This window comes from Centruroides vittatus, unplaced genomic scaffold (assembly GCF_030686945.1).
Source record: "Centruroides vittatus isolate TY-2023 unplaced genomic scaffold, ASM3068694v2 contig_1291, whole genome shotgun sequence".
NCBI classification, from domain to species: Eukaryota; Metazoa; Arthropoda; class Arachnida; order Scorpiones; family Buthidae; genus Centruroides; species Centruroides vittatus.
In genome coordinates this window covers 60,647-77,042 of record NW_027120823.1, presented here as the reverse complement: position 1 = coordinate 77,042, position 16,396 = coordinate 60,647, and the positions used below count along the sequence as shown (strand labels likewise).

At 28.6% G+C, this 16,396-nt stretch overlaps 1 protein-coding gene across 1 annotated transcript; it reads left to right on the top strand.

Annotated features, from left to right (window-relative positions):
- The first annotated feature begins 11,954 nt into the window (after positions 1–11,954).
- On the top strand, positions 11,955–15,768 carry LOC136989348 (solute carrier family 22 member 1-like). The gene is made up of 7 exons (XM_067287473.1): positions 11,955–12,070; positions 12,132–12,279; positions 14,425–14,510; positions 14,783–14,997; positions 15,130–15,311; positions 15,392–15,513; positions 15,630–15,768. The coding sequence occupies exons 1-7, from the start codon at positions 11,973–11,975 to the stop codon at positions 15,697–15,699; spliced, it is 921 nt and encodes a 306-aa protein (XP_067143574.1). The 5' UTR covers positions 11,955–11,972; the 3' UTR covers positions 15,700–15,768.
- Positions 15,769–16,396: the final 628 nt, after the last annotated feature.

Sequence of the window (16,396 nt, the reverse complement as noted above, 5' to 3'; positions counted from 1 at the left end):
ATTGGATATAACGAAATCCAGGCGAAAGACAAAAGACCGGCTGAAAGACAGCTATCCGCTCGTCTCTGATAAAAGAGAGAAGCGAAGAGAGAAAAAGTTGTCCAGAATCGCGTTTAGAGAGACGCGACGATCTCTCGAGACGTAAACAAACGATTAGCCAATCAGCGACCGGCTTGGGAAAGACGAGAGACGAGAGACGATGACCAGAATAGGGCCCCATGTCTCCTCGAAATCCTTATTTTGCAAGTAGCATCTTATTGCATCTCTTTCTACGTCCGTTAAGATCGGTTCGACGAACACATGAGATTGAAGAGATTATTTGCAGCTTGGAAGAGTAGTGTCTCTACATTCGACATGTGAATGGAGAATGTAAGCAGCACGATTGACCTGGACACAAGCAACATCTTACAGGTTGAGGTTAATAGTATTTCACCTTGGTCAACCCCAGCGATAAATGTTCACTTAAGCTTAAAGCAGTTTCCCAAAGATACCACGCCAGATTATGCATATAGCCAAAACTTTGCAGAACTTCCAACATCGTGACAGGAATTTAATCCCTATATACACTGATGGATCTAAATCGGATAACTATGTTGACTTAGCCTTTGTTTGCCAGGATAAAATCGTGGCTGAACAAATAGCACCGAATTCTTCCATCTTTACTGCCGAGTTGCAGGCTATTTATTTAGCCCTAAAATATATAAAGAGGAAAGATCATCGTTGCTGCGTGATTTACACTGACTCAGTTAGTGCACTTCAGGCTTTGATCTCATCTGAACCTAGTTCTAACTCTATATTGATTAGAATTTATAATCTGCTTTGCCTTCTTCTTGCGACGAATCTCTATAAAATTTTGTTGGGCCTTAGGCCATGTAGGTATAAGAGGAAATGAAGAAGCTGACGCAGCAAGTCTTTCTCATAATTCAATGTTTTTTGAATAAAATGACTTGAAGCTAGTCGATAAAAAACGACTAGCAGAGAGATGGCAAATTGTGTGAAACGCACAAATCTAGAATAAACTTTGTGAGATCAAACATATGATAGAAAATTGAACACATAATAAACAGTATGACGGGAGATCCGTGGTTATCCTTACTCGTTTGAGAATTGAGCATACTCGGTGCACTCATCAATAACTTTTGAAGGGTAATGACCAGCCAGTATGCCAATACTGCAACTGTACTGTAAGTGTTAAACGCATACCGTGCAACTGCATTGCTTCTGAGAGGATTCGTAGACAGAATTTTGAAAATGCAAGTTTTAAAAAGATTCTGGGCCAAGACAAACCTTGATAAATTATTAAACTTTCTGAAAGTCACAAATATTTATAAACAAATTTAATAATTTATTTATTATTTACTTTTATTTATTTTGTTGTTTTGTTTATTCGTACTGATTTATGTTTTTTTTTTTTTATTAATATTTTATATGATATATATATTCAGTTTTGTCTAATTTTACCATTTGCCACAATGCAGTGTCGCCTGTATGGTTCTTGTGTCAAAAAAAGTGAACCAACCAACCAACTAAATATTTTGATAGGAATTTTTCGGACATATATTGTTTCCAGTACAAAATACTTAACATTTGCGGGTGACGCGGTCAAATACGTGATCTGGACAAAGAGGGCATTGATACGTAGACGCAACGTAAAAAACAGAATAGGTAATATTCTGTTTTTTAGATTGCATCGAAAGAAATTTACATTGTAATTAAAGAATCCAGAAAGTTTACTATCAATTACAATACAAAAATGAGCAACGAATATTATCTAAATGAATACTGAATAAACGAACAAAACTCTTCGCTTACGTTTGCTAACCGAAATGTATTTGCAAGGATACACCACAATCCCACATAACATGTCTGCTACGGGAAAGATTGGCCTGAAAAAGCGATACAAGCATTTAGACTCCATTTTCTTTCTGAATTACCATACTATTTTTTTTTAGTCCAGTACAGGCCGGTTGGATAATGGTTGCAGGTTCGTGCCTGATTAACAGGCTAACCATGATTAGCATCCCGAATGCTATTTACGTTTCTAACATCTGATTGCGAGGTAGAATTCCATTCCATTAAGGAACTATTTACTACCCCTTATTTTTGAAACACAAATGATGTTTATCTATCCAATCCGATTAGAATATATACATTTAAAAGAACGTACTGTACATACAGCATTACAATTAATATTTACTTTATCGATATGATATATCTTTAATTGTGTAATTCTTAGTTACCATAAAATATACATCACTCAGACAATAAAATCTTGGTAAACAGCACTTCTCATTATTTATTTATAGCTTAAAATTAAATGGTATTTAAATTACATACTACACGTATCCTGTATCGAACTACTTTTATTGACTACAAATATGTGTACAGCCGCTGTGGGTACTAACAGCGTCATTTTTAATCGTATCTATTACAGTAGTGAAGAAGATTGTTTAATATACTGTTCATAAGTTGGATTGTCTTTTGCTGTAAATAAAGTAACAGTTCACTCCCGAATTATTCTGCAATACCAGATCGCAATGGTATTGATTCCGTGATATGGTCTTTTATATTCTTTTGCTGTGAAACCTTACTATTGCGGATTACATAATACTGTTATGTTTGTAAAACGCTATTAAATATTGTTAAATGTATCATCCACAACAGCACCATGCATAGACGATAAAAATGGAACATAAAGTAATTAAAAAGAAAATCGTAAAAGCTTCGGCTATTATTCGAGTCGATAAAAAATATAAAAATGTACAGTATACCTCGATTTAAGCACTTAAATCGAGGTATACTGTACATTCTCTTATATCAAAACAAGTTAATCAAATAAGTGGTACGTCGGTATTCCACCGAATAATCACGAAACTCCACAAGAAATTTTTGATTAATAAATATTTTTATTTTTATTTTGTTGTTAGTAAAAGTTTTGTATTATAAAAATGAGTAACTAATTTAGAAATTAAATGTAATTTTACAACTTTCTTTGAAGTTTAGAAAAATACATCTCGACGACAAAAAGAAAACTTGCCTAGTGAGATAAACAAATTCATGAAATAAAACGATTTTTTTCAATTCGCGCCTCAGCAAACAAAATGATCAGTGGAATATATCAGAATATGTCGAGTATTACAGTTGAATTCATAAACGCACACCATCACCCAGTTTAAGTAATCAGCTGGAAAAAAGCAAAGACTTTTAGAATTCATAGACATGGCCTCCAGTCCATGAAAGATATGCAGCGAACATCGCAACCTTATCTGGTAATTAGCATTCACCCTAGATTACCAAATCACTCCAGAGTGCAGATTATGTACATTTTTTCTCCAAAACAATGAAGAGACAAGAGAAAAGTTCATACTCAGTAAACTTGCACATCATTTTTCCTTTTATAAATCAGGTTGCAGTCACATTTAAAGTAATTAAAAACTCAAACTATGATATTTTAAACCTGCAATGATTAAGAGTGGTCAAACTCTGGCTGACAAGTTCCACGTGACTTTTCTACAACCTAAATGTGGATATTGTATACTTATAACATTTTCTAATAAACTTGCTGCATACGTACGTATTATTACTTACATATATAACATTTCTGTAGGTTTGTTGGTTATTATCTAAGGTGATATGCATACGTATTGAAAGTGCACCTCAATCTTGAAAAGGAAATTGAAACCCGAGGTTATGTTCGTATCAATCGAATTTTAAGCAATTACTCTCAACTACAATATTAGATTTTATTAATAAGTAGATGTAGATTGTTGTAACACGTCAAAAATACGTCATAAGATCTTTTATTTAATAATAATAATTATAATTAAAACTATACGTTTCGAAAGAACAATGACATATTAGCAACTTCGTCTGTAAATATCAGACAAGGTATAAAGACAAAGGATTGTATTATTACGTTAAAGTATTATAAATACTTCTGTTAATTTATCCCATATTTATTTATTCAAATTTTAGAAGAATTTCAACATTTCCGGTCATAATCAGGTCAGTTTTATTTTCATAACAACAAAGATATCACTAAACTAAGAAATTGTTTCCAAATATTAAAAAAAGTCTCTTTAAAGTATTTCAAACTATAAAAAAAATTCTCTTTAAGGCATTTTAGTTTATAAAGAAAATTCTTTTTAAGGCATTTTAGTTTATAAAGAAAATTCTCTTTAAGGCATTTTAATTTATAAAGAAAATTCTCTTTAAGGCATTTTAGTTTATAAAGAGAATTCTCTTTAAGGAATTTTAATTTATAAAGAAAACTCTTTTTAAGGCATTTTAGTTTATAAAGAGAATTCTCTTTAAAGCATTTTAATTTATAAAGATAATTCTTTTTAAGGCATTTTAATTTATAAAGAAAATTCTCTTTAAGGCATTTTAATTTATAAAGAGAATTCTTTTTAAGGAATTTTAATTTATAAAGAACAATTCTCTTTAAGGCATTTTAATTTATAAAGAAAATTCTTTTTAAGGCATTTTAGTTTATAAAGAAAATTCTCTTTAAAGCATTTTAATTTATAAAGAAAATTCTTTTTAAGGCATTTTAGTTTATAAAGAGAATTCTCTTTAAGGCATTTTAATTTATAAAGAAAATTCTTTTTAAGGCATTTTAATTTATAAAGAAAATTCTCTTTAAGGCATTTTAATTTATAAAGATAATTCTTTTTAAGGCATTTTAATTTATAAAGAAAATTCTCTTTAAGGCATTTTAATTTATAAACAAAATTACTCTTTAAAGCATTTTAGTTTATAAACGAAAATTTTCTTTAAGGCATTTTAATTTATAAAGAAAATTCTTTTTAAGGCATTTTAATTTATAAAGAAAATTCTCTTTAAAAAATTTTAATTTATTAACAAAATACTCTTTAAAGCATTTTAGTTTATAACGAAAATTTTTTTTAAGGCATTTTAATTTATAAAGAAAATTCTTTTTAAGGCATTTTAATTTATAAAGAAAATTCTCTTTAAAGCATTTTAGTTTATAAAGAGAATTCTTTTTAAGGCATTTTAATTTATAAAGATAATTTTTTTAAGGCATTTTAGTTTATAAAGAGAATTCTTTTTAAGGCATTTAATTTATAAAGAGAATTCTCTTTAAGGCATTTTAATTCATAAAGAAAATTCTCTATAAGGCATTTTAGTTTATAAAGAGAATTCTCTTTAAGGCATTAAAATTTATAAAGAAAACTCTTTTTAAGGCATTTTAATTTATAAAGAGAAATTCTCTTTAAAGCATTTTAATTTATAAAGATAATTTTTTTAAGGCATTTTAGTTTATAAAGAGAATTTTCTTTAAGGCATTTTAATTTATAAAGAAAATTCTTTTTAAGGCATTTTAGTTTATAAAGAAAATTCTCTTTAAGGCATTTTAGTTTATAACGAAAATTCTCTTTAAGGCATTTTAATTTATAAAGGAAATTCTTTTTATAGCATTTTAGTTTATAAAGAACATTCTCTTTAAGGCATTTTAATTTATAAAGAAAATTATTTTTAAGGCATTTTAGTTTATAAAGAGAATTTTCTTTAAGGCATTTTAATTTATAAAGAAAATTGTCTTTAAGGCATTTTAGTTTATAAAGAGAATTCTCTTTAAGGCATTTTAATTTATAAAGAAAATTGTTTTTAAGGCATTTTAGTTTATAAAGAGAATTCTCTTTAAAGCATTTTAGTTCATAACGAAAATTCTCTTTAAGGCATTTTAATTTATAAAGAGAATTCTCTTTAAGGCATTTAAATTTATAAAGAAAACTTTTTTAAGGCATCATAGTTTATAAAGAGAATTTTCTTTAAGGCATTTTAATTTATAAAGATAATTCTTTTTAAGGCATTTTAGTTTATAAAGAAAATTCTCTTTAAGGCATTTTAGTTTATAACGAAAATTCTCTTTAAGGCATTTTAATTTATAAAGGAAATTCTTTTTATAGCATTTTAGTTTATAAAGAACATTCTCTTTAAGGCATTTTAATTTATAAAGAAAATTATTTTTAAGGCATTTTAGTTTATAAAGAGAATTTTCTTTAAGGCATTTTAATTTATAAAGAAAATTGTCTTTAAGGCATTTTAGTTTATAAAGAGAATTCTCTTTAAGGCATTTTAATTTATAAAGAAAATTCTTTTTAAGGCATTTTAGTTTATAAAGAGAATTCTCTTTAAAGCATTTTAGTTCATAACGAAAATTCTCTTTAAGGCATTTTAATTTATAAAGAGAATTCTCTTTAAGGCATTTAAATTTATAAAGAAAACTTTTTTAAGGCATTTTAGTTTATAAAGAGAATTTTCTTTAAGGCATTTTAATTTATAAAGATAATTCTTTTTAAGGCATTTTAATTTATAAAGAAAATTCTCTTTAAGGCATTTTAATTTATAAAGAAAATTCTCTTTAAGGCATTTTAGTTTATAAAGAAAATTCTCTTTAAGGCATTTTAATTTATAAAGAGAATTCTCTTTAAGGCATTTTAATTTATAAAGAAAATTCTTTTTAAGGCATTTTAATTTATAAAGAAAATTCTCTTTAAGGCATTTTAATTTATAAACAAAATTCTCTTTAAAGCATTTTAGTTTATAACGAAAATTCTCTTTAAGGCATTTTAATTTATAAAGATAATTCTTTTTAAGGCATTTTAGTTTATAACGAAAATTCTCTTTAAGGCATTTTAATTTATAAAGAGAATTCTTTTAAAGGCATTTTAATTTATAAAAAAATTCTTCTTTAAGGCATTTAAAAAATTAATCGTTTTCATATCGTATTTTAAATCTGTGTTAAATGAAATCGTGAATGTTATATAAATCATGCAAGTAATGCAGCAATTATTGCATTTCGAGTAGATTTTAATATTTATTTTTTTTTGTCCGAAAATTAAATTTTACTTTACGTAATACAGGAAAATATAATACTGCATAGTATAATACTATTATTGTGAATATTTAATAATTTTTTATAAAAAGTTTATAATAATTGAAAATAGTTTTATAATTGTTTAGGGTTTCTGCTAAAACAATTTTTTATAATTGAAATAAATTTATGTGTTTCATGTAAATGTAAAATTAAAAGTTTTATGTAAGTGGAAATGTTAATAGACGAAGTCACTAGAACCACAGAATGAACTTACTTTATATTTTCGCTAAATTTTTCTAAAGATTCAAATCATGCTACGTAGTAATATCTTTCATATTATTTTAGAATATTTTTGAACACGTAAATACAAATAACTATGTTTTCAAACATGGCAATTCATATTAAATCATAAAATAAAAATAGATGAATTTCATATCTAATATTTTTTACTTCTATACATAAAAAATGAAAAAAATGTTTACTTATTGTTTTCACTTACTTACATAAATAATAATAATAAATGTTTTCATTGTATTAATATATATATTATGCATTTTTTGGTATAGTATATAAAATTAATTTAAATACATACAAGGAATACAACAAATAAAATTTTTCGAAAGCTTTATCACAAAAAAAACACATTTTGTAAGAATAGGGACCAATATTATTTATACTACCGTAGGGGGTTAATAAAATATATTTTAATTAATCTGTAAAGTGTATAATCAAGCAATTGGTTCAATGTCTATAGTTCCATTAAATTCATACAGATCATACAGAAATCTGTTATTATGTGTTTTAAGAATGCAGTTACGAACTAAATGCATTTTTATATAACAACACTGTAATCTTTTTATTAATATTTACAATCGTCTGTTATTTATTTAAAAGTGTACTCCATTAAACAGCTTGTGTTTCATTGAATAGTTTACGTTTTGAAATAATTCCGAAATTTACACCTTATATTGTTAACAGTTTAATAATTTTTACAAGCCATAAATTTAAATATGATTCATACTTGTCTTAAGTAAGAATAGTTTTAATATTTATAACTTTTATAAATTATCATTACACATTAATGCTTTGTTTATGGCAGGGTTTCCCAAGAGAATAAGTACGGGGGTAGATAAAAGTTTAAGGGGTCGATGACACTTTGGAAATGTAAAAAACTTATTTAAAAATACTAACAATCTTACACGCTAATCGTGTGTATAAAACCGTTTATAAATGATTTACTTTGGTTAAACTTCAACAATAAAAAGTCAACTGTTCCTGATGTTCTTAAGAACTGGGAATAAATTATTATTACAACCCGATATTTTAATTAATCACTCACACTCTTCTTTTTTTTTCCTATTGCAAACTGTTGTATATTATAGATCAGGGTGGGCAAGCAAGTGTATAGTGGAAGCCAAAATGTAGGTTTAGCAAAATGCATGGGAGCCGCAGTTCTGTACTGTTGTAGCGGATAGTATAATAAAACGCGCGATTTTATTATATAATATAAATATAATATAAAACAAATATTGAATTTTTTTAACAAACATATTTTCACAAAATTATGAAAATAATATTGTAAAAACAATAATAAAAAACAGAAATTAACACTTTCAGCAAGAGCCACACGTAACTCAAAAAGAGCCGAATGCGGCTCTCGGAGCAGCATTTACCCATGACGGCAATAGATAATAAGAAATTGTTTCGTTTTTTGATAGGTAGTGACAAAATAGATAAATTATGTTAATATTCTTTACTTCACAACTGGGTGCATAGGTAGACACTAGACATCTTTAACATCACTCTTTATTAAAAAATATCTTACACACCCATGCACTCAGTTGTTAAGTAAAGAATAATTAAAAGAAGACACGATTTCGGAATAAGTCAACTATATTATTGTTAATTTTTATGTAGGATTATATTTTACGTTCATATTATACGACATTAATGATAAACACCATGGATACAATAGAAGAGAGAAACGGATCGCCTGAAATGGAAGTAAGAATTATATTTATTAATATTAGGATAATTTTTTTTTTTTCATTGTTGCAAACGACATATGTAATATTGGGTAGAATTTGGATTTGATTATAGAGTTACGACTCTATATAGACAATTGAAACGAAATAATGTAAATTTCTATATAAATTAAATGAATGAATGAATTAAATTGGAAATCAGATATTGGAAGCGTATGGACAGGATTACCGGATTACTATATAAAAAACTGTATGTCACGTTATAGAAATTCAAATAACTTCCCCGAAAAGAAGTTAGATAAATGACAAGCACGACTCGGTTAATAACAAAAAAAGTATAATTAACAGGGGCAAGATAATACGGTACTAATTTGAGGCGGAATGCCAGGTTTAATTTACCGCATGTGATGTATATTCTTATAATCGAAAAACTTTAAGATCTCACTATAGCAATGCGTAAGTTCTGGCATTATTTGCCTGTCTGTTTGAAGATTTAATTTAGTGTTTGAAATACTTATGACACATTTTGAATATAAAGTTTGCTTCAATCTACATATAATTTGATGGTTGTTGTATAAACCGAAGTGTCAAAAATTAGAGACAGCAGCACACGCGATGTTATTTCTTACTACCCATGGAGGAAATGTTTCTGATAGAATATTTTCATTTGACACCATAGGTACGATTTTTGAAGGTTATGTCTGAGTTTAATTAGGCCGTATAAAAAATTTATTGTCATTATAAATAAATTGTTGGAGCAGGAATAATAGGTCGCGCTATCAGCGAGGTATCGAATGCGCTTGGATTTTCTTCTACAACAGTTTAAAAGTCATAAAAGAAATATTTAAATAAGGACAGAAACATACATCACGAACGCACTGCGGAGGTCCACGCTTGATGCAAGAACGTGATTGCTGGTGGCTAACCAGGTTAGCAACGACACAACGAAAAGCATGTATGCGGTAAATCACATCAGACTTCAACACGGGCGCTGTTGAGACCTGATGAGAAAGTTTTGAACTTGAATTCATTTGCATATATGTATTAACATTAAACGTTAATCATATTTTTCAATAAATGATTTTTATCTTTTCTTTTCAGTTTTTACTTTAGATTTTTTTTGTTTCATTAAAATTCGCTTAATTATGATAGCCGCATAATTGCTTCAAAGTAGTCAGGTCCGGATTTTTCCCAATTAGGCAGAATTTTCTGTATATAATTATAGGCTTTCCGTAAGATTTTCATATCTGGTCTCGTCTTTCATCTATGTAACATACTTCTCGAGCTTAGGAAAAGGTAGACGGTATAGTTCTATAATTTTTTCAAATTGCAGCTTAAAAATTATTATAACAGATTGAATACTTTCATTATTTTGCTCTACACTACATAGTGACTCATCTGTTAAATACTAAAATTATATGTTTTGGTAGGAAACATCGAAACAATTTCAAGATTTTACAGATCTTATCGGTGCATTTGGAAGATGGCAAAAAATTTTATTCGGGATATTTGGATGGAGTGTTGCTCTCTTTGCAATGAGCAATTTAAATTGGCCATTCTTGGCGTACAAAGTGAATTATTGGTGTGCGAGAACACCAAAATACATCAACATGTCCGTAGAAGAATGGAAAAATATCAGCGCACCCCTGGAAATCAGAAACGGCAGAATAACACATAGTCGATGTGAAGAATACGATATTAACGATGAGGAATATGAAAAGAACTTTACCAGTATTCCTTGTCGTTCGTGGGAATACGATCATTCACAATACAGAAGTAGTGTCATTGAAAAGGTAATAATAAAACGATTTTACTTAAATGTATATCTGAAGTTTAATTTTGTTTAAAATTTTTAGTGGAATTTAGTTTGTGAAAGTTCTTGGTTGAGTTCAGTCGCTGGATCTTCTTACTTCGTGGGATTATTCGTTGCCGGTATCGTATCTGGCCAGATATCCGATAGGTATGAAAACTTCTCATTTCGTTAATTCATACGCCTTTATGTCTTCATTTTCTACAATTCGTTATATAATTGTCTACTAGGATTGAGCTTATTAATAGGACGTATTGCACTGGTGTTTTGGTTTCTTCCTCAGTTGCAAAAACGAAAACACCAGTGCAATACGTTCTATTAATAAACTTAATCCTAGTAGACAATTACATAACTTTTGATTTTGATTTTCATGAAAATGTTTTCATTTTATAGCAATGTATTAATTGTATCAATATTTACGTAGATATGGAAGAAGACCAGTGATAATATCTGGTCTCGTGCTTCACATTACTTTCGGGATACTTTGCTCGTTTTCTCCATATTACTGGATGTTTACTGTATCTCGTTTCTTCTTTTCTGCAGGAATTTCTGCTTCCCATCTAACGTACATTGTATACGGTAAGTCATGAATTGAATTCATACACTTAATAGAATGGTAACAATAGAATGTGAATTTGACTTTGTGCTTCATGCTTAATACAGTAGAGAGTCGTTAATCGAAATTCCGGTTATCCGAATCGTCGGTTATCCGAACGCTTTCCAGTCGGAATGTGTCGTGCGGAATCGAACGTTTTTGATACTTGTTTTACTTCTAAAGTATAAGTATTATGTTTTTATGTTCTTCAATATGTTTATCTTGTTCGTACAAAATAAAGAAATAATTGTTAATGATACAAAAGCCTCGATTATTATTATAAAAATTTTCGTTAAGCTTAAAATCGACGAAAATTAAACACGAAACGACACGCAACAGAGAAAAATTTGAACATCGGAGAGGTTAATATATTTTCTCGAACATAATCGGTTATCGGTAAAAGCAGTTATCCGAACAACCGCAGTCCCAATTGATACGGATTAACGACTCTCTACTGTATACTGTATTATCTTCACTTTATTCAAATAAATTACGTGTATTTAATAAAAATTGCGGTAAAATAAATACGCAATAATGTGGATAAACCATTTGCAAATTTTCCAGTGAACATTATATATTTAAATTGAAAGTTCACATGAAATATTTATTGTATATACCGTCGTTTTTGTTTTTTTTTAAACAATAATAAACGACTTTTATGCATAGTTACGGAAGTGGTTGGACCAACACACAGAGAAAAGGTCATGGATAATTAACTGTTTCGCCTATTGCATTGGGATGCTTATGATTACCGGAGTATCTTGGTTTCTCAAACATTCCACTTATATTCAGTTATGCTGCTCTTTGCCGTCCATTCTCACACTCATATTTATCAGGTAATGGTTATTTAATGTGTTAATTGTTTTTATATTTTATTAAAAATATGTTTTGAATTAGTTTTATACCGGAGTCTCCAAGATGGCTGCTAACTCACGGTAGACTACGTAAAGCCGAAGAGGTTATTCGTAACATAATGCAGAAGAATAAAAGACATCACGACGATTTAACCGAAATTATTGGAGAACTTTATTGGAAAATTGTAACGGTAAAATGATTTTAATCATAAATAAGTCGAGCTTTACACGAAATGACGATGCTTTGAAATAATAGAATAACGATTTAAAAATATTTGTGAAAAATATCGAAATTAAAGTAAACTTTAAAGTCTGATAAATAAGTCTTCAACGGTGTGTTTGAATTGTTAAAACGGCATATATAATTAGTTATTAATGAATTAATTATTATTTTTTTGATGAAAAAAATAATTATTTTAATACGTCTTTCATGGAAACTAAGGGATGCAATAGTTTCGTTTTAATATTGTTGTGTCAGAGCTAAAAGGCTTAATCGATTCTCATGAACACAAAATAAATAAATAAAATTAAAATTGGTACTTTTCATTTTCGAAGCGTTGTTTTTAGCAATTTTGATGGAAAAATAGTTTATTGGCATAAAACAAAACCTTTAACTATTAGTAAAAAATATTACCGCTGTTTATCTCAGCAAACTGTTCTGACCCTCTTTTCGATTGAGTCCGCAGCATTCCCTACTCTAACTAAACGGGCCCACACTCATCACACTAATAGGGACGACGCTTTGCTAGAACTGCAACCTATCGAAGATATAGCTGCAGAACATGGCTATAAAATAACCTTGTACGTGGGTTATTAGGCGCCTACTTCAATTACCTAGTTGTACAAAATTAAATAACTAATACCTAGAATACTTTTTCCAATACCTAACCTACTTTTAACAGAAGCCAGCAGAGCATTTCCGGCTAAAAGCGCACCACTGTACAGTTCAATCGGCATTTGAAATTATTACACAAAGATATTGCTGGACATGGTAGTCCAGAAACCGAGTACAGGAGATCAGATACAATATATAAGTTGCTACGCAAAGCGAAAGATAAGATAGATCGAAGCAGGATCCTAGAAGTTTACAGTATACCGGTAAGGAATGATCGATTCCAACGAATGTTAGTGTATATTGGTTCAACTAAACGGTAATTACGAAAAAAGGTACGTGCGCATAAATACGATATGAAAAACAACAGACATACCACCGCCTTGTTTACGTACGCCACTGACTCGGAAGTGAATGCTGACCAGGGGAATACCAAGTCAATTAGTCACGCTTATCGAACGGATCATATTTGTAGCCTGAAAGCTTTAGAAATACAGTAGAGAACCGAAAATCGGAATCAATTGGGGACTGGGGTTGTTCAGATTAGTGATTTGTTCCGATTACCAATTATGTACGAAAAAAACATATTAACCTGTCCGATGTTCAAATTTTTCTTCGTTGCGTGTCGCTTCGTGTTGAATTTTCGTCGATTTTAACCGTAACGAAAATTTTTATAATAATAATGAAAACTATCGTATCGTTAAAATTATTTCTACATTTTGTACAAACAAAATAAATATATTGAAGATTATAAAAAAATAAAAATTATACTTTAGAAGTAAATCTACTATCAAAAACGTTCGATTTAGCACCACACAGTTCGACTGATAATTGTTCCGATTACCGGCGATTCCGATTACCGGGGTTCAGATTAACGAGTCTCTACTGTATATACAGCCAGCCTGACCGTAAAGTATGTTAATTTTAAAGACTGCTATACAATATCGCATGAATGGAGGTCTCTTTATGAAAAATTTGGGCAAAGTTAATTTATATTAATTCATTCTGTACGTCATAAGAAGATATGTGTGAACAGGGTCATACATTTTCGAGCTTTACTTGTTCACTTACGTTACATGTTATTCGTAATTTAACATTATTTTTTCGAATATTATCGTTCCAACGATTCAATTCAAAATTCGTTTGAAAAATCGGATGTAAGTCTTGGAGAAGGCCGAAAACGGTCGTTTTCTTTAATATTTGTTATTGGTAGTGACAGATTTTGTTTTATGTGATTATCTTTAGTAATTTAAAAAAAAAAAATAGTTTCAATATGGTTTATTGAATCATTCATAATACAATCTTTTTGTACATAATATTAAATTATTCATTTATATATATACATACAGGGATATTTTTATTAACACGTGAAAGACTTTTTTGACTCTTCTGGATCAGCCATTGGTCGGACTTCTCATAGTTTAGAATAAACGTGTACAATAGTTAATGTATACGAAAATATTTTATACTAAATATGATGTTGTATGTGATTTTTCTGTTACAGAATGACAAGAGGAGAAAATTTAACTTTTTTCATTTGTTCAGAAATAGAACGTTACGCAAAATTACTTTCATCATGTACATCTTATGGTAACCATTTTGTATTTATTGACATATTAAGTAATTTTTCATTGATAAGGGATAATTCTGATTATATTTTTAATTTCAAAAAGCAATGAATTGTTATCCATCTGTCAAAATTTAATTTATGTATATTACAATGTACTATTTAATCATTCTTTCTATTAATTAATAAAACATTTTTTTATAAAAATGGAGTAAACACAAACCAATACGTGAACTTCTTTTGTTAAAACTTATCTTAATTTATTATACACATGAAACTCTTTAATTTGTTTCAGGTTTGTGATAATATTCGACCTCTACGCATTAGTTTTGAATGCGGATATTACAGGAGGAAACATCTTTCTTCTTTTTCTTTTATTTTCCTTATTGCAAGCTTGCGTTTCTGCCGTATTGAACATCATTTTACCTCGCTTTGGAAGAAGACGTATTTTGATGTTTGGATTCTTTTCAGTGGGCATTACATCGTTACTCATAATAGCCGTTCCAAACGGTAAACCTGAAATTAATCATACTAATCATTAAACTTACTTTTGGTATTAACAATACGAGAGAATAGTTTTGTTTTGAAACGTTTTGGCTCTTTCATTTTATATTGATTTACAACATTATGATTTTTAAACAGATCTTCTATGGCTGAGGATTGTCTTCGTAGTGCTCTGCAGATCGTGTATAGCGATTACAATAAACATAATTTATGGATTTACTTTAGAATTATATCCTACTGTAGTTCGTAACGTGGGTTTTGGATCGTGTTCTACTGTTTCGAGACTCGGATCAATCGCTGCACCTTTTATGAAAGATCTTGTACGACTTATCAAATATTAAAAATGAAAGTGAAGTTATTTATACTAGTTTACATTATAATGTTATTGTATTTGTTACAGAGTGAAAAGGTAAATTGGAGCATTCCCTTCGTGTTAGTAGGAGTATTGACTGTTACCTCTGGTTTGTGCATTTTGCCTTTACGCGAGACCAAAAGTATTCCTTTGAATGATACCATTGTGAAGTAAGAAATTATTAATGAATATTTTAGAAAATATAATCGATTTAAGTTACAGTTATTAAAATATGTTTGATATAATTTATGAAAATATAAGAAAACGTATAATTATACTTTTGCAGTAATGCATCAGAAAATGAAGAGGAATTGAAAAAATTTGACAAGAAAAACGAAGAGAAGTTACTACATTAATATGAGACAATTACTTAATATTAAAAACGCACTTTAAAGATTGCATGAGAAAAAAATTTAAAGTGAAAACTTTATTTATGGCGAGAAAAAGAAAAAAATTAAAATTATTAAATTAATATTAATAATAATATTAGACATTTCATTAGTTAGAATTAGGATTAGTATGTAAAGAGAATGTAATATAAAAATGTATATGTGTAAAAAGTAAAATTGAGATGTATGTAATTTCAATCGATATACTTGGGTGGGTTGCACGATACTATTTAAGTTAGGAGTATGTTAACGTGACTGCCGAGTTTTGTAGCAATTGGTTGTATGAGTTAGGTGTCCATAGAGAACAAACATACAGATATCCTCATTTATATATATATATAGATTAATAAGTATTATAAATAAGAAAGAATAAATATTTGATTGGTTATTAAAACTAAAAAAGGCCTTGTTAAGTAAATAAGAAACAAGTATTGTGAAGTGATTTTGATTTATAACGATTTTAAAATGATAAAATAATCAAACAATATCAATTGTAACGAAAAGAACAGAAGCTCGAAAAACAAAATGTTCGAAACGAAATCTGTTTGTTATTAACGAAAAGGATATAAAACAAATCTAGCATATAGTTGCCTAAATTTTCCGGCTATGAGATTTTATTTAATTAACGAAATCATTATTTTTGCGTTAAATTAAAAATTTAAAT

What these genes read in the sequence shown, in the direction of transcription:
- LOC136989348 (XM_067287473.1), top strand. Translation starts at nt 11,973, where the DNA reads ATGCTTATGATTACCGGAGTATCTTGGTTTCTCAAACATTCCACTTAT. An exon ending in TTCATCATGTACATCTTATG is followed by an intron (nt 14,511 to 14,782) that starts GTAACCATTTTG and finishes AATTTGTTTCAG; the next exon opens with GTTTGTGATAATATTCGACC. An exon ending in CACCTTTTATGAAAGATCTT is followed by an intron (nt 15,312 to 15,391) that starts GTACGACTTATC and finishes TATTTGTTACAG; the next exon opens with AGTGAAAAGGTAAATTGGAG.